At 38.6% G+C, this 18,208-nt stretch overlaps 1 protein-coding gene across 3 annotated transcripts in view; it reads left to right on the top strand.

Moving 5' to 3' along the window:
- Positions 1-18,208, top strand: part of SCML2 (Scm polycomb group protein like 2) — a 104,296-nt gene that overhangs the window by 12,986 nt on the left and 73,102 nt on the right. For all 3 annotated transcript variants that reach the window (XM_049643540.1, XM_049643539.1, XM_049643541.1), the window contains exons 2-4: positions 7,367-7,412; positions 10,899-10,967; positions 18,026-18,096. In XM_049643540.1, coding sequence (XP_049499497.1) covers positions 7,382-7,412; positions 10,899-10,967; positions 18,026-18,096 — 171 coding nt within the window. In that variant the 5' untranslated portion in view covers positions 7,367-7,381. The remainder of the gene's footprint in view (positions 1-7,366; positions 7,413-10,898; positions 10,968-18,025; positions 18,097-18,208) is intronic.

The following is an 18,208-nucleotide window of genomic DNA, read 5'->3' as shown; positions in this document are numbered from 1 at the left end:
AACCCATGAACCATGAGCCAAAATCAAGAGTTAGACCCTTAACCAACTGAGCCATCCAGGTGCCCCAATAATTCTTTTTTCTTTTTTCTTTTTTCTTTTCTTTTCTTTTCTTTCTTTCTTTCTTTCTTTCTTTCTTAACTTTTTAAAGTTTATTTTTATTTATTTTGTGGGAGAGAGTCCAGGTAAAGGGCAGAGAGGGCGGAAGAGAGAGAGAATCCCAAGCAGGCTCCTTGCTATTAGTGTAGAGCCCAACGCAGGGCTCGAACCTGTGAACCATGAGATCATGACCTGAGCTGAAACCAAGAGCCAGATGCTTTACTGACTGAGCCATCCAGGTGCCCCTCCAGTAATACTTTCTAACACAGAAGTTTTTATTTGCTCAAAAGTAAGCTCAAGCATTCACTTGATTTTTTTATCTAGTGCCTAGATTAAATGAGAATTTATGCATTTGCATATGCCAAATATAAACCTTGTATTGTAGGCATATTGCGGAGAGTGAGGAGGGAAAACAAGTCTCCAACAAAATGTATGAATTTCAGAATATTTGAAAATAAATATTTTATTAAAGATTGGTAAATATTCACTCAAGTATTCAGTTTGAATCTACCTTGTGCTTAGCACTGTTCTAGGTGCTCTGGAATATATATAAAGGAAATAAAGACAGAAACAGGGGCATATTCTCTTAAAGGGAAAATTATTTCATTTAACAGTGAAATTATTGGTGTAGTGAAATATGGAAGCTATATGGCTTAAGAGGGAAAACAGTAAAGCCTGTCTGTAGTGAAAGAAGAATGTTTAGGGCAAATGATTTTGATTTTATTGTGACCCTGAAAGAATTAAATTACTACAGTGTACCCAAGCTCACATTTTATTTTATTCTAATTCCAATATAGTTAACATGAAGTGTTATATTAGTTTTAGGTATACAGCATCATGATTCAGCAATTCCATACATCACCCAGTGCTCATCAGGACAAGTGCATTCCTTAATCCCCATCGCGTGTTTTACTCATTACCCCCACCCACCTCCCCTCTGGTAACCATCAGTTTATTCTCTATAGTTAAGAGTCTGGATGGTGTCTTCAAACAACTCACTGCATTTTAACACCATGATTACTGAAAGGGAAAGCTTAATGAGTCACTGACTCATTTCCTAAACTGTTTGAGTTCTTTTTGTGTACTGAAGGCTTTGGACTTCACAAGAAGATATGTCTGTTCACTGGTGCTGAGTGAGTGACTATGATAATCGAAAAGGAAAAGTTTCCAAACTCTGAAAGAGCTGATTTTATCTAAATGGCTAATCTCAAACTAAAGGGATCTGGAATTCTTCCTATCTTTATCTGGGGATAAGTCGAGTATTTTATTCCTTGGTCTGTGGTTCTACCTTTAAAATAAGTGGTTTGGATTCCAAAGCATTGATTTTGAAATTAGGAATATTTGCTTTGCATTTAATTCTAAGAAAGTTCTGTTTTTATAGAAATACTTATTTTATTTTCCCACCAGCAATGTATCAGAGTTCTAGTTGTTCCACATCCTTACCAACATTTGGTATTGTCAGCTATTTTAATTTTAGCCATTTGTGTCGTGGTATTTCATTGTGGTTTTAATTTATGCTTCCTTGAATACTAATAATGTTGAGTATCTTTTCACATGCTTCTTGGCCATTTGTGTATCTTCTTTAGTGAAATGATTGTCCAAATCTTTTACCAATTATGTTTTTATTGGGCTGTTTGCCTTTTTAAAATTGAGTTGTGAAGGTTCTTTATGTATTCTGGATGTAGATCTTTTATCAGATAGTATTTTGCAAGTATTTTCTCCCATTCTATGGCTTATCCTTTTCTTAGCAGTATCACTTGTAGAGCAGTTGTTAGTTTTGATAAAGTTCAGTTTTTCAATTTTTTATGTGTTGTGCTTTTTTGTAAAAGAAATTATGGCAAAACTTAGAGTCATGAGGTCTCTGTTTTCTTCTAGAAATTTTATAGTTGTAGGCTTTACGTTTAGATTTATGATCTGTTTCAAGGTAGTTTTTGTGTGTTAACTTGTGAGATAAGTGGTTTTTTTTTTTCCATTTTTTGGTATATGGAAATGTTCTAGTACCATTTGTTAAAAAACAAAAACTACCCTTTCTCCATTAAATTACCTTGGTACTTGTGTTGAAAATCTGTTCACTATATATATGTGCATCTTTTAAGGCTTTGTTCTGTTTCATTGGTCTGTATGTCAATCCTTATGCCAATACCACTCCATCTTTAAAAAGATTTTTTTAATGTTTATTTTATTTTTGAGAGAGAGAAACAGTGTGAATGGAGGAGGGACAGAGAGAGAGGGAGACACAGAATCCAAAGCAGGTTCCAGGCTCCGAGCTGTCAGCACAGAGCCCGATGTGGGGCTTGAGTTCACAAATTGTGAGATCATGACCTGAGCTGAAATCACTTAAACGACTGAGCCACCCAGGTGCCCCTAATGCCACTCCATCTTGATTAAATATTGCCTTTAGATAAATTATTAAATCTAGTTTATCAATATTTTCTTTTGTGGTTAGTGTATTTTTATGCCTATTCAAGAAATCTTCCAACTTGTGTACATGGTACATGGATTTATTTATTTAGGTCTTCAAGGATTTACTTTTAATCATCTCTGCACACACATCTTCATCTTCTAGAATTACAAGATTACTTACTCAACTAATGGGAGCAATTGATACCAGTTGAGATTAAGAATTCAGTTATGGTTCTCCCAAAGCCAAGAGCACACTGTATATGCTGTATGATAGCTAACTTGATAACAAATTATATAAAAAAAATTTAAAAAAAGAATTCAGTTATGGTTTAGAGATTTGAGAGAAGAACATTGGAACCTGGCTATACCTTCTATGTGTGACCCATTGCTCAGTTTTTCTTCTTTTTTTTTAAAACAATTTTTACTGTTTATTTTTGAGAGGGAGAGAGAGTGTGTGTGTGTGTGTGCGTGCAAGCCAGGGAGGCACAGAGAGAGGGAGATAGTGGGCTCCACGCTGACAGCAAGAGAGTCTGATGTGGAGCTTGAACTCATGAACCGTGAGATCATGACCTGAGCTGAAGTCGGACACTGAAGCGTTTTAGTGACTGAGCCACCCAGATGCCCCAGCAGAAGCCTCTTTAGTGTTCGCTCATTTTGTGTCTTCATCCTGAAATTCCTCTCTGTCTTCTCTGCTCATTGAAATACTCATCTTCAAAGGGCCAGGTCAAGTGCCACTTCTTTGAATGTGCTTCTTATATGTTCCCAGTTAATTGTGCTTTCTGTCTTCTCACAGAGCACCACTTTTGCCTCTCTCTTTTTTTAAAAAATTTTTAATGTTTATTTTGGAGAGAGAGAGAGCGCACACGCGTGTGTGAGTGGAGAGGGAGCAGGAGGAGAGGGGGACACAGAATCTCAAGCAGACTCCAGGCTCTGAGCTATCAGCACAGAGCCTGATGCGGGGCTTGAACCCATGAACCATGAGATCATGACCTGACCTGAAGTCGGATGCTTAACCCACTTAGCCACCCAGGCGCCCCTTACCTCTGTTAGTAGAGTTTGTATTTTATTCTTTGTTCAATAATTATTAATAGTCTCTCACTGGATTTCTAAGCTCTTTTGTAGTAGACTGTATATTCTGTCCACATAGTGCCAAGCACATAGGAATTCTGTAAATAATTTTTAAATATGGGAATGCAAGCTGGTGCAGCCACTCTGGAAAACAGTATGGAGGTTCCTCAAAAAACTAAAAATAGAACTACCCTATGACCCAGCAATTGCACTACTAGGCATTTATCCACGGGATACAGGTGTGCTGTTTCGAAGGGACACTTTCACCCCCATGTTTATAGAAGCACTATCAACAATAGCCAAAGTATGGAAAGAGCCCAAATGTCCATCGATGGATGAATGGATAAGGAAAATGTGGTATATATACACAATGGAGTATTACTTGGAAATCAAAAAGAATGAAATCTTGCCATTTGCAACTAGGTGGATGGAACTGGAGGGTATTATGCCAAGTGAAATGAGTCAGAGAAAGACAAAAATCATATGACTTACTCATATGAGGACTTTAAGAGACAAAACAGATGAACATAAGGGAAGGGAAACAAAAATAATATAAAAACAGGGAGGGGGACACAGCAGAAGAGACTCATAGATAGGGAGAACAAACAGAGGGTTACTGGAGGGGTTGTGGGGGGGGGGGGATGGGCTAAATGGGTAAGGGACATTAAGGAATCTACTCCTGAAATCATTGTTGCACTATATGCTAACTAATTTGGATGTAAATTAAACAAAATTAAAAATAAAATTAAAAAAATAATTTTAAATAAATGACTATATCACACCTGGAAACAGATGGTGGTAATATAGAAAGGAATAAGAAAGAGGTGGGATTTATGTTTGGTCTTAAAGGATGGGTAGGATTTCAAGCAGCAGCAAGAGCAGAAGAAGAAAAGGTATCCTATGCAGATAGAATAGCATGATGAGTTTTGAGCCAGGCCATAGGATAGCTGTAGGTGATAGACGTCAGGTGACTTTGAAATTGTGAGTTAGCTTAAATAGACCTGCAGAAGACTTTTTTGTTCAATTCAGTATGGTGAAATTATTGAAGCAGGAAGGTGATTTGGGCAGAAAGCAGCTTAGTTCATACCTGTCATGTATTGGGTAGATTGGGGTAGGGAAAGACCCTTGTGGCAAGAGGAGTTAGGTGGCTCTGGTATTAACTAGGCAGGAGCTAACGAGGATGTAAATCAGTGTGAGGGGAAAGAGAAATGAGAGCACGCATGTTGACTACTGACTGAATGTGTGAGTGAAAGAAGAGAACCTCACACATTCAGTCATACCTGGGGTTTTAAGTCCAAGTACCTGGAAGAGTAGTGTGTTGGTAAGAGAAAAATGTCAGAAGGAGCAAGTTTTGAAGAGATGATGCTTGAGTTTAAGTCTGTTGAGTGAGAGGTGCAAAAGGTGTTCTGGGTGGCTTAATGAATGTGTTCTCCATAGACTTCCTTAAATAACAAATTACCTTCCATTATACACATAATCATGTTCTGACCACAGGCACACAGAGTAATGGGAGATGGATATCCTTTTGCCATGTTCAATATTTTTGTGTACATATTTTATAGCACTCATACTGTGTTTTGTTCATATGCCTGTTTCTGACTGGATGGAGTTGTTGGAGGGCAAGGACAGTGTATTATTTATCTTTGTTGTAGAGTGCCTGGCATATTGAGGACATGTAGGAAAAGTTTGAATTAGTGAATGAATTAGCGGCTCATAATACATATGTCTTTGAGCAAGTAATTGTCTTGTTAGAAGACTTGACTCTTGCAGTTCTTACAAGTTTTACCAACACAGGCGTGATACTTCCACCACTCCAAAATATGGGCTTAAGAGGGTTTTTGGATAGGCCTCAGGCTGAATCCCAACTCTACCAGTTTACCATCTGCTCTTTCTAATTCATTTAACCATAAAATTCACCCTTTTATTTTTTTTTTAATGTTTATTTTTGAGAGAGAGTGAGAGAGTGGGCGAGCAGGGAGGGGCAGAGAAAGAGGGAGAGAGAGAATCCCAAGCAGGCTCTGTGCTTGCCAGCCCAGAACTGTGAAATCATGACCTGAGCCAAAATCAAGAGCCAGATGCTTAACCGACTGAGCAACCCAGGTGCTCCTAAAATTCACCCTTTTAAAGTTTACAATTCAGTGGTTTTTAGTGTATTCACAAGGCTGTGCAACTGTCACGACTATTTAATTCCAGAATATTATTATCACCCCACAAAAGAAACCCCTTACCCATACCCATTAGTAGTCGTTCCCTAGTCCCTATTTCCCCAGCCTCTGCAAGCTACTCATCTACTGAGCTTATTTTTTTAATTTATTTTTTAAATTTACATCCAAGTTAGTTAGCATATGGTGCAACAGTGATCTCAGGAGTAGATTCCTTAATGCCCCTTATCTGTTTAGCCCATCCCTCCTCCCACACCCCCTCCAGTAACCCTCTGTTTTCCATATTTAAGAGTCTCTTATGTTTTGTCCCCTTCCCTGTTTTTATGATTTTTGCTTCCCTTCCCTTATGTTCATCTGTTTTGTATCTTAAAGTCCTCATATGTGTGAAGTCATATGATTTTTGTCTTTCTCTGACTCATTTCACTTAGCATGATGCCCTTTAGTTCCATCCATGTAGTTGCAAATGGCAGGATTTCATTCTTTTTGATTGCCGAGTAGTACTCCGTTGAATATATATACCACATTTTCTTTATCCATTCATCCATCGATGGACATTTGGGCTCTTCCATATTTTGGCTATTGTTGATAGTGCTGCTAGGCACATGGGGGTGCATGTACCCCTTCGAAACAGCATACCTGTATCCCTTGGATAAATACCTAGTAGTGCAATTGCTGGGTCTTAGGGTAGTTCTATTTTTAATTTTTTGAGGAACCTCCATGCTGTTTTCTAGAGTGGCCGCACCAGTTTACATTCCCATCAGCAGCGCAAAAGAGATCCTCTTTCTCTGCATTCTCGCCAACATCTGCTGTTGCCTGAGTTGTTAATGTTAGCCATTCTGACAGGTGTGAGGTGGTTCTCATTGTGGTTTTGATTTGTATTTCTCTGATGAGTGATGTTGAGCATTTTTTCATGTGTCAGTTGGCCATCTGGATGTATTCTTTGGAGAAGTGTCCATATTCTGTCTTTTTGCCCATTGCTTCACTGGATTATTTGGTTTTTTGGGTGTTGAGTTTGAGAAGTTCTTTATAGAATTTTGGATACTAACCCTTTATCTGATATGTCGTTTGCAAATATCTTCTCCCATTCCATCGGTTGCCTTTTGGTTTTGCTGATTGTTTCCTTTGCTGTGCAGAAGCTTTTTATTTTGATGAGGTCCTAGTAGTTCATTTTTGCTTTTGTTTGCCTCGCTTCCGGAGACGTGTTGAGGTAGAAGTTGCTGCGGCCAAAGTCAAAGAGGTTTTTGCCTGCTTTCTCCTCGATTTTGATGGCTTCCTGTCTTACATTTAGGTCTTTCATCCATTTTGAGTTTATTTTTGTGTATGGTGTAAAAAAGTGGTCCAGGTTCATTCTTCTGCATGTCGCTGTCCAGTTTTCCCAGCACCACTTGCTTAAGAGACTATTTTTATTCTACTGGATATTCTTTCCTGCTTTGTCAAAGATTCGTTGGGCATACGTTTTTGGGTCCATTTCTGGGTTCTCTATTCTGTTCCATTGATCTGAGTGTCTGTTTTTGTGCCAGAGCTTATTTTTATGCAAAGGAAAGATTAAAATGATTTAACTCTATAACTGATTTCTTATAATCCTATTCTTCAGAAATGTGCTGAAAGGAGGCTTTAATTGGTCTTTCTCCTTGTAGGAAAGAATACCGGAAATGGATATCAGGGGGCAAACAGAGAATGAAGGTAAGATTTACTTTCCAAAGATGATAGTATTTTTAGTATTCATTTGGAATGAATATCTTCTAGTAGACTGAACTTTTGAAAAAAAAAAACCCTTTTAGAAATAAAGTCACAAGAGATGTCAGGTGCTTAGAATTGACGTTTTAGAACCAAATAGCTAGTAAAGGTAATTTTGTCTTTCCTTCCTAGTTTTATAAGTGAAAAAATGGACACTCAGGGAGTTTAAGTCAACAGGTTCTACAACAATCTGTGACAAAATCAGAATCAAAATCTCCTAACTCTAATTATAAATGGTTAAAAAAATGCTTCATCCTGTCTTGCTTTAGTGAGAGGTCTGCTTACTGTCCCATGAATATGCCACACTAATTTTCACTCTCTTTTGAGTTGTACAGTTGACCCTTGAACAACACGGGTTTGAATTGCATGGGTCCACTAATGCATGGATTGTGGAGCCTCCCTGGGATTCTCTCTCTGACCCTCCCCTGCTCTCTCTCTCTCTCTCTCTATCTCTTTCTCTCTCTCAAAAATAATAAATAAACATTAAAAAAAAAAAAAGACCCAGTTCAAGTCCTGTGTCTCTTAGGAGTTTTTCTCTGGCTGAATGCTGAATGTTGTTTCCTGCTGTTCCCAATTTTGTCGAGTTTACTTTGGTCTCTGTGAGTAGATTCTCAGCTTCTCTAGAGCAGGAACCATATCTTTACAGTTTCACTTTCTTTCCTATTAGAAAATCTTACTGTAGGGGCACCTGGGTGGCTCAGTCTGTTGAGGGTCCGACTTTTGGTTTCAGCTCAGGCCAAGATCTCATGGTCATGGGATTGAACCTCATGTCAGGCTCAGGGCTGAGGATGGAGCATGCTTGGGATTTTCTCTCTTCCTCTCCCTCCCCCAACTCGTGTGTGCGCTCTCTCAAAATAAATAAACATTAAAAAAAAATAGCAACTTAGGTATCCATCTGAAATGTTCACATGTCTTAAAGAGTCACTGAGTCATAACTAGAAAGTAGATCTGTTACCTTAAATTGTATACCTGGTATCATTCATAGATCTTTCTTTGAAAAGTTTGTCATTTGACAATTTGGTCATCAATAAGGGTAAAACAGCCATGAATTGGCAACAACACATTAAGTATGGTTAAATTCATGAGTTCATAATGATACAACAAAATAAAACTTATTGGTTATCTGTGGAGAATGCTAGGGATCTAACTCATTATTTTGAAAACTAGAAAATAAAGGAAAAGAACAAAGTATTGCTTGTGACTTTCTTATATGATCTGTACCTCAGGGTAATTGAATGATTGAAAAGGGTAGGTTTCTTTCTTTCCAAGTTTTCTGGCTAATTAAGACAGGATGATAGAGGCACCGGGGTGCCTCAGTCAGTTGAGCATCTGACTTTGGCTCGGGTCATGATCTCACAGTTTGTGAGTTCGAGCCCTGTGTTGGGCTCTAAGGTGACAGCTCAGAGCCTGGAACCTGCTTCAGATCCTGTGTCTCCCTATTTTTGCCCCTCCCCTTCTTACTGTCTGTCTCTCTCTCTCTCTCAAAAATAAATAACTATTAAACAAAATTCTTTAAGACAGGAGGGTAAAATTAGAATACCTCCAGGGCGCCTGGGTGGCTCAGTCGGTTAAGCAGCAGACTTCAGCTCAGGTCATGATCTCATGGCTCATGGGTTCAAGCCCCGTGTCAGGCTCTGTGCTAACACGTCAGAGCCTGGAGCCTGCTTCAGATTCTGTGTCTCCCTCTCTCTCTGCCTCTCCCCCTCTCTCAAAAATAAATAAACATTAAAAAAATTAGAATATTTCCATTTTGCAGCTGCTAATGAACTAATGGATCTAGGCAATAGCCATCCATGGCTGCTTATATCACAAAAAGAGAGAGAACTAGATATTAGGAGCCTCCTGTGAGAAGTTCACAATACCACCTGTGAAGTCATCTTCTCATCTCAGAAAAGCCAAACCTAGGTGCCTGGGTGGCCCAGTTGGTTGAGCGTCCGACTTTGGCTCTGGTCATGATCTCACAGTTTGTGGGTTCGAGCCCCACGTTGGGCTCTGTGCTGACAGCTCAGAGCCTGGAGCCTGCTTCAGATTCTGTGTCTCCATCTCTCTCTGCCCTTCCCCCATTCACACTCTGTCTCTCTTGCTCTCTCTCAAAAAATAAATATATATATAAAAAAAGAAAAACCAAACCTAAATCTGATTATGCTTTCTGGATCAAAACACTAATACAAATTTAGAGAAAATATAAGGACCAGAAGAACCCAGTACCGTAGGAGCTAGTCAGCATAATCCAGACTGGAAAACTAAACTGGTATCATCAGCAAAAAAAATTCCCAGAGGAAGGAAAAGAAAAAGGAGGAGGAGGGACCCTGTAAGTATCAAGAGAGACTGAAAACACTTATCATCCCTTGCTATATATGGACCTTATTTGGGTCCTGATTCATAGAAACACACTTAAAATAAGACAGTTGGGGAAATATGAATACTGACTGCTTATTTGGTGTTATAATGGAATTCTGGTTAATCTTCTCAGCATAATAACAGCATTATGGTTAATTTAGAAAAGAGATAAATATATGTGGACAGAATAATGTCTTGGTAAGTCACAAGGTTCAGTGCTATTGGAGCTCCTCAACTTGGCCCAGAGAAAAATCTCTGCCTAATTACATTGTATTCCAGCTTCCCTCTTATGTTAAAAAAAATTTGAGAGAGAGAGTGTGAGAGCGAGCGTGAGCAGGGAGAGGGGCAGAGGGGGAGAGAGAGAGAGAAAATATCTTAAGCAGACTCCACACTCAGCACAGAGCCTGATGGCAGGGCTTGATTCCAAGACCCTGGGATCATAACCTGGGCCAAAATCAAGATTTGGGTGCTCAACCGACTGAGCCACCCAGGTGCCCCTATCAGGTTTTAAAATTCTCAAAAGCATGCAGTTTATTTCTAGGGCATGTTAATTCTAACAAATGCTTAATGATGTTCTGCATGCCAGGTCCTAATCTAGGCACTGAGGATACAGCAGTGAACAAAAGAAACAAAATAAAATAAATAGATCCCTGCCCTTTTGGAGCTTACATGAGTGGAGTGAGACATATAACAAACAAAATAAATGAGCAAATTTTAAGATACATGGTATGTTAGTGAAGTCCTATGCAGGAAATATGCAAAAATTTAAACGGGCTCCTATTAGAAAATAGTTTCAGTTTATAGGTTTTCTTTTTTTTTTTTTTTAAGTTTATTTATCAGAGAGAGAGAGAGAATGAGCAGGGGGAGGGGCAGAGAGAGAGGGAGAGAGAGAATCCCAAGCAGGCTCCATTCTGCCATCGCAGAGTGTGATGTGGGGCCCGAACCCACAAACTGAGATCATGACTTGAGCTGAATTCAGATGCTTAACGGAATGAGTCACCCAGGTGCCCCTCATTTACAGGTTTTCTAAGAACTCTTTCAGACTTTTCCTATGGCCTTCCATATTGCTCACTATTTTCTTTCTTTTTTTAGATACAATGGGTGACAAGAAGGAGAATCAAGAGAAAGTGCCTGACTCAGGCACACCTTCTGTGCAGAGTGGTAGGTTTTAAAGTATTTCAGTACAATGTATTTTTCTTCCTCATTCAGTGTTGATATGAACTCTTAATGCTTTTGGTATAGTATACATGTATGGTAAACTCTTGTAAATATAAAACCTAAGCAATGGGAAAAGTAAAACAATAGTATTTTATTTTGAAAATTTTACTTTGGTTTTATTTTAGAGATATTGGTATGGGATTAAAGTAAAAAGAAAACATGTATTTCAATGCACATTTTGCCAAATTAATGGTGCATAGTTAATAATTACCATTTATTACCAATTAGAAATAATCTGTTTATTAATAAAAATTCTTCTAATATTAGAGTTAATATGAAAATCCTTTTTTTTGTGGTCAAAAGACAGTTCATTGGATAAAAGCTTAGGCATTGGGAGGTCTGACAGATCTGTTCTAGAATCCTGGCCTCATTCTTTACTGGCCTTGTGACCTTGGGCAAATTACTCAATGTTATTAGTCTCTTTTGTCTTCTCTGTAGCACAGGGATAATACTACTTAATTCATAGGACTATTGGAATTAAATAAAGGAAATGAATGTAAAGCACCTAATATAATGCCTAGGCATGCAGTAAAATGATCAGTAAATGTTTATTTATTAACCTGGAGTTATTAATTCATGTTTTAAGTTCTTTATTGTGAACAGCATGTGTATAGCACTGCATTAGAGACTCAGGAGATAGAATCTGACCCATTGTACCTGCTATTAAGGAAAATGAAAAAATTAGTCACATGCACATAAAAGGCTGAATTGAAAAAATACTCTAACAAACTGACTGTGTTTATCAGAGATTTCCAGGTAAACATTTTGCCCCTTGTTTTTCTTTTGTCTTGTCCTGCCAGCCCCACTCTCGGGGTAGTTCACCTGTGACTTTCTGTTCCTACAGAAGATTGTCTATAAAGGTAATCCCCATGGAATAATTTTTTCTCACTGTAGCTGGGCTCCCAGTGCTTCCTTAGCTTCCTTTTCCATTGGCCTTATTTGTTTTTCAGCAATTCCCTCCAACCTCCAAAACCCTCCAAGGAAAGGGAGGCTATTAGGTTAGAATATTCTTCCTTAATCCCTACAAATTCCTCTCCATCTGTTTTATTTTTTTTAATATAACATTTTTATTGAGATATAATTTACATACCATAGAATTCACCCATTTAAAGTATACAATTCATTAGCTCTTGATATATTCACAGACTTGTGCCATCATCACCACAATCAATTTTAGAACATTTTCATCATCCTAAATAGAAATCCCATACCCAGTTAGCAGTCACTCCCCATTTTTCCCCAGTGCCTCTCCCCTGCTTCATCTCTAGGCAACCACTTATGTATTTCCTGTCTCTATAGATTTGCTATTCTGGACATTTCATAGAAATAAATTTAAAAAATATATTCTTAAAGATTGAAACTAGTAACTTCAAAATTCTCAAACTGTTGATTGAAAAAAAATGAGATTACTTAATGAAACTGACAGACATCTGCAGGTATTTCTCAGGGCTCTGACCCTAACTTTTCATCTTAGAAATCTGTGATTGTTAGAAGGTAAACTCCAAGAGAGCCAGGACTTTTGTTTTTTTTATTAATTGCTGTGTCCACTGTACCTAGGACAGTGCCTCGCACATACTGGCAACTTTGTATGAGAAACCAGTGATGAATAAGACAAACATGATTCCTGCCTTCTTTGAGCTTAGGGGGCAAGATTGACATTAAACAAATGCCCAGTTACAGGTGTGATAATTGCCATGAATTAGTAGCTGCTGATCATTCAGCCAAGAAGCTTCCAGCTCTAGATATTTTTCTCATCTTCTTTATTTACATACCCTCTAAACTCAAGCCTAGTACTGATGAGAGACATCAGAATTCTGATTTACTCTGGAGAAGACCAAGGGGGCTCATATAGATTATTTTCAGTTTGCCAAAAGGTGTTTGGGCTAATGTATGGACTAGATTAGAGTACAAGTCAAACAAGGACCATGGACATGTGTTAATAACAATCAGACCATGAGGTTATGTGTATACACCTGTCTCACGAACAAACCTGTCAGTTGCCAGGCTTCTTTTCTGAGAGAGAATAACATCCCCCTGCCCCAGTCTGTCCATGAGGATAAGATGCAGAGGCCGACTGGGACCTCAGGTTTGGGTAAGACTTTCTATTTTGGCTCTTGGTCAGGAATTCTAGCTGTGGTATTATTGTGGATGTGTCAAATTTAAATTTAAGTAAATCCTGTTGGTCTGTGTGTGTTTCCCCCTGTGTTATTGGTAGGGTCTCAGCACATGGGTAGCCAAATTGAACGGTTTTGGGAACTGAAAATTTTGCCATATGAATGAAGGAAAAAAGTTAAGGCTCCAATGGTTAAGTACTACATAGGGTCATTAGCTAGCACTATGAATAGAAGTGAGAGAAAATGATCATATTACAGTGTACTGGTATAAAGGATTTGCTAGCTTAAATTATAGCCCATTCAGACATTAATGGTGATAGAATAAAAACTTGTGTTAGATAAATTAAATATTTTCCAGTGTCATTGAAAATTTTTACAAGTGTAGCTGGTTTATTTGAGATGTAATTGTGAAATGATTTTAGTTTCCCAGTCATTATTTTCAACTTCCTTTCCTTTCTTTCTGGGATGTTGGCTCTTTAATCCATAGTCAGATTTTTCTCTCCATTCATGTTGTGTTTTGTTCTTTTTTTAAAATGCTCTCTAAGATCATATGGTGGTAGAACTTCATTTAGAACCTTGGGTCTCTTTATTGTCAGGTTAGTAGTTAGGAGGTCACTGAAATATCCTGGTCAGTTCTATTTTGGACCTATGGATCACTTTATATATATATATATATATATATATATATATATATATATATATACACACACACACACACACACATATATATATACATATATATACACACACATATTATATATTTTGTATATATATTTTGTATATATATGTTTTATATATATAAATTTATACATAATATAAATACAAATTATAAAATATATATATATTTTAAAGTTTATTTATTTTGAGAGAGAGAGGGAGCATGAGCGGGACAGGACCAGAGAGAGAGGGAGAGAGAGAATCCCAAGCAGGCTCCACACTGGCAGTGCAGAACCCGACACAGGGCTCAAGCTCATGAACCGCGAGATCATGACCTGAGCCGAAGTTGGACGCTTAGCAGACTGAGCCTCCCAGGTGCCCCTAATATATTAAAATTTTTTTAATTTTAAGTAGGCTCCACATCCAACATGGGGCTTCAACTCATGACCCTGAGATCAAGAGTCCCACACTCTATGGCTGAGCTAGCCAGGCACCCCTCAGTTTTTATGTTTGACAAAGCTATCCGGTATTAATAAATTTGGCACAGCTATGACATTTAGTTTTAGAATAATCATACCTTTTATTGAGTGACTTACATGTGTGCTGTGTCACTTAATTCTCAAAATACCTTGTACCATATGTATTACTTTTCCTCATTTGGTAGATGATAAGGAACTGAGGCTGAGAAAGTGAAATGACTTGATCAGGTCACAAAGCTTTTAAGAAGCAGAACCAAACTAGAAAAAGGTGGGTTCGCCTGCTGAGCCCATATTCTTGACATTTTACCACATGCCATTCAGCACTGTGGTAGTGCTAGCTTCATATCATTTAGAAGTGGAGTTAATCCCTGTATTTTTTTTTTAATGGAGCAGTGTCTTAAATTTATGGTTAAAAAAAAGCAGGGTGTACAATGTTATGTCTGACATGCTTAATACCATATATAATATGTATACATATGCATATAAATGCATACACACACATAACAGTGGTATGCTGATGCTGGCTCACATCAGGTTGGGAGAGGGTCACTTGTGTACATGTCTTCCCAACTTCATAGTTGTTGACTTGACCTTGGCACCTTGCAATCAGCCATGGTAGTAGTATTTATACCATAGAAATCTGGAAATACTATCAGTTAGGCTTTTTATTTGTATATTTTGGAAAGCTGATTGCTGATTTATCAGCATTCCATTTGTGTGTGTGTGTGTGTGTGTGTGTGTGTGTGTGTGTGTAAACATTATACCCTTCAAAGGTCAAAGGATATATAAGAGGCTTGTCATGCAGATTTCCCCAAGAAGGGAAACTGTCAAACCCAGTATATATTTTTTAATGTTTGTTTATTTATTTTGAGGGGGGGGGAGCACACACAAGAACAATGGAGAGGCAGAGAGACAGTGGGAGAGAAAGAATCCCAAGCACAGAGCCTAACTCGGGGCTTGATCTCACGAATTGTGAGGTCATGACCTGAGCTGAAATCAAGAGTCAGATGCTTAACCAACTGTGCCACCCAGGTGCCCCAAACCCAATATTTTTATAGTGAGCAAGTTAAACAAGAGTATAGGTGGTTGATGAGAATTAAACTTGGTATGAATTAAAAGTACCTTTAATACTGCTGTTAAGTCTTTTTCTTAGTGTCTTGGTAGTCTTAACTGGAACAGTGAATTGAAGTGTTCAAGTCAGGCTAAGTACATTGCTTTCTGACTTTCCTCAATACCATTGTAGTATATCATGAAGACTGAATGAGAGAAGGACAGCAAGGGTTTGTAGAAAATATAGATCATTAAAATAATTCATATCAGTGACTGTACTGATGACTGGTTTATTGCTTTATTCTGCCACTGTATTCTTTTATTTTTAATGTTTATTTATTTTTGAGAGAGAATGTGAGTGGGGGAGAGGCAGAGAGAGGATAGAGACTCCAAAGCAGGCTCTGTGCTGACAGCAGAGAACCCAGTGTGGGCTCGAACCCACAACCTGACCTGAGCCAAAGTTGGAGCTTAACTGACTGAGCCACCCAGGTGCCCCTCTGCCACCATATTCTTAACATCCTGTATGGAGATCTAATAGTCAGTTGAGGAACAACTCTGATTCTCAGATTTTTTTCTCTTTCCATAAAGCATTGCAGGGGTAAGATTCTGTTAGACCACATACCTCAACACCTTTAGTTCTCCATGAAAAAATAAAAAAGTGCCTTCACATTAATGGGATGAAATGGTCTTGAGTAAACACATGTCTTGAGTAAATTTATATTAGAGACAGATGAGAAGAATTTGCTGTTACTCTATAAAAAATCATTTTGTTCTTAGAGTCCACATTGTTAGAATCACTGTGCTAATTTCTCGTGACATTGAGAAGATCTTGAGTGTAATTTGTATCAGAACCAGTATTATCAGAAAGTTGTCTCTTTCATTTCTGTGCTGGTAATTAAATGTAGATCAGGAAATTTAAATATGCTCTGTAGGAAGTCTTTTAAATTTTTTTTTTTATTTTTGGGGGGTGGGGAAAGAGAGAATGAATGAATGAATGAATGAATCTTAAGGAGGCTCCATGCACAGTGTAGAGCCCAATGCAAGGCTTGATCCCATGACCCTGGGATCATGACTTTAGCCGAAATCTAGATTCAGATACTCAACCAACGGAGCCACCCAGGCGCCACTAGGAAGTCTTTCCCACCTTTTTTTTTTTAATTTAAATATTAGTTAACATACAGTGCGATATTGGTTTCAGGATAGAATTCAATGATTCATCACTTACATACTTACATATAACACCCATGCTCGTCACAAACAAGTGCCCTCCTTAGTACCCATCTAACCCATTTCCTACCCACTTTCCCACAAACCCACAAACCCATAGTTTGTTCTCTATCATTAAGAGTCTCTTGGGGCACCTGGGTGGCTCATTTGGTTAAGCAACTGGACTTCGGCTCAGGTCATAATCTCACAGTTCGTGGGTTCGAGCCTTGAGTCGGGCTCTGTGCTGACAGCTCAGAGCCTAGAGCCTGCTTTGGATTCTGTGTCTCCCTCTCTCTCTGTCCCTCCTTTGCTTGTGCTCTGTCTCTCAACAATAAATGTTATAAAAATGTGTTTAAAAAGTCTCTTGTGGTTTGTTTCCCTCTCCTGTTCCCCCATATGTTCATCTGTTTTGTTTCTTACGTTCCACATATGAGTGAAATCATATGGTATTTGTGTTTCTCTGATTGACTTATTTCTCTTAGCTCCATCCACATCATTGCATATGGTAAGATTTCATTCTTTTTGATGGCTGGGTAATACTACATTGTATATATACATATATATATATATACATACATACCACATCTTAATGATCCATTCATCAGTTGATGGACATTTGAGCTCTCACCCTAGTTTGGTTAATGTTAATAATGCTGCTATAAACACTGGGGTGCATGTACCCTTCGAATCTGTATTTTTGTATAGGAAGTCTTTTTTTTTTTTTTTTTAACGTTTATTCATTTTTGAGACAGAGGGAGACAGAGCATGAACGGGGGAAGGTAAGAGAGAGAGGGAGACACAGAATCTGAAACAGGCTCCAGGCTCTGAGCTGTCAGCACAGAGCCCGACGTGGGGCTCGAACTCACGGACTGCAAGATCATGACCTGAGCCGAAGTTGGACGCCCAACCGACTGAGCCACCCAGGCGCCCTAGGAAGTCTTTTTTATTTTTTTATTTTTTTATTTTTTTTTAATTTTTTTTTTTAACGTTTATTTATTTTTGGGACAGAGAGAGACAGAGCATGAACGGGGGAGGGGCAGAGAGAGAGGGAGACACAGAATCGGAAACAGGCTCCAGGCTCTGAGCCGTCAGCACAGAGCCCGACGCGGGGCTCGAACTCACAGACCGCGAGATCATGACCTGGCTGAAGTCGGACGCTCAACCGACTGCGCCACCCAGGCGCCCCGGAAGTCTTTTTTAAAAGAGAGATGGAGGGGTGGGCTCAGTGGGTTAAGTCACCGATTCTTGGTTTCGGCTCAGGTCACGATCTTGTGTTTTGTGGAATCAAGCCTCGTGTCAGGCTCTGTGCTGAGTGCAGAGCCTGGTTGGGATTCTCTTTCTCCCTCTCTCTCTGCCCCTACCTTGCTCATACTTGTCAAATATATAAGCTTAAAAAAATAAAAGAGATATGGAACTAAAGTCCATTTTACTCCTGAAAGTTAGTATACATATTATATATACTAAAAAACCTATTTCATGCATTTTTCCCCCCCAGATGAGTTCCACTGGGAAAATTACTTGAAAGAGACTGGATCTTTGGGTGCTCCTTCAGAGTGTTTCAGACAGGTATGCCCAAATTGTGTAGAAGTTGTATATATTAACGTGAACTGTTAATTTGTTGAAGGATGTTTGTGCGATTGTTAGATTCTAGTAGTGCAAAGAGGTAATGGGGATTGTG

This window comes from Panthera uncia, chromosome X (assembly GCF_023721935.1).
Source record: "Panthera uncia isolate 11264 chromosome X, Puncia_PCG_1.0, whole genome shotgun sequence".
NCBI lineage: Eukaryota > Metazoa > Chordata > Mammalia > Carnivora > Felidae > Panthera > Panthera uncia.
This window is presented reverse-complemented; position numbering and strand designations above follow the sequence as displayed.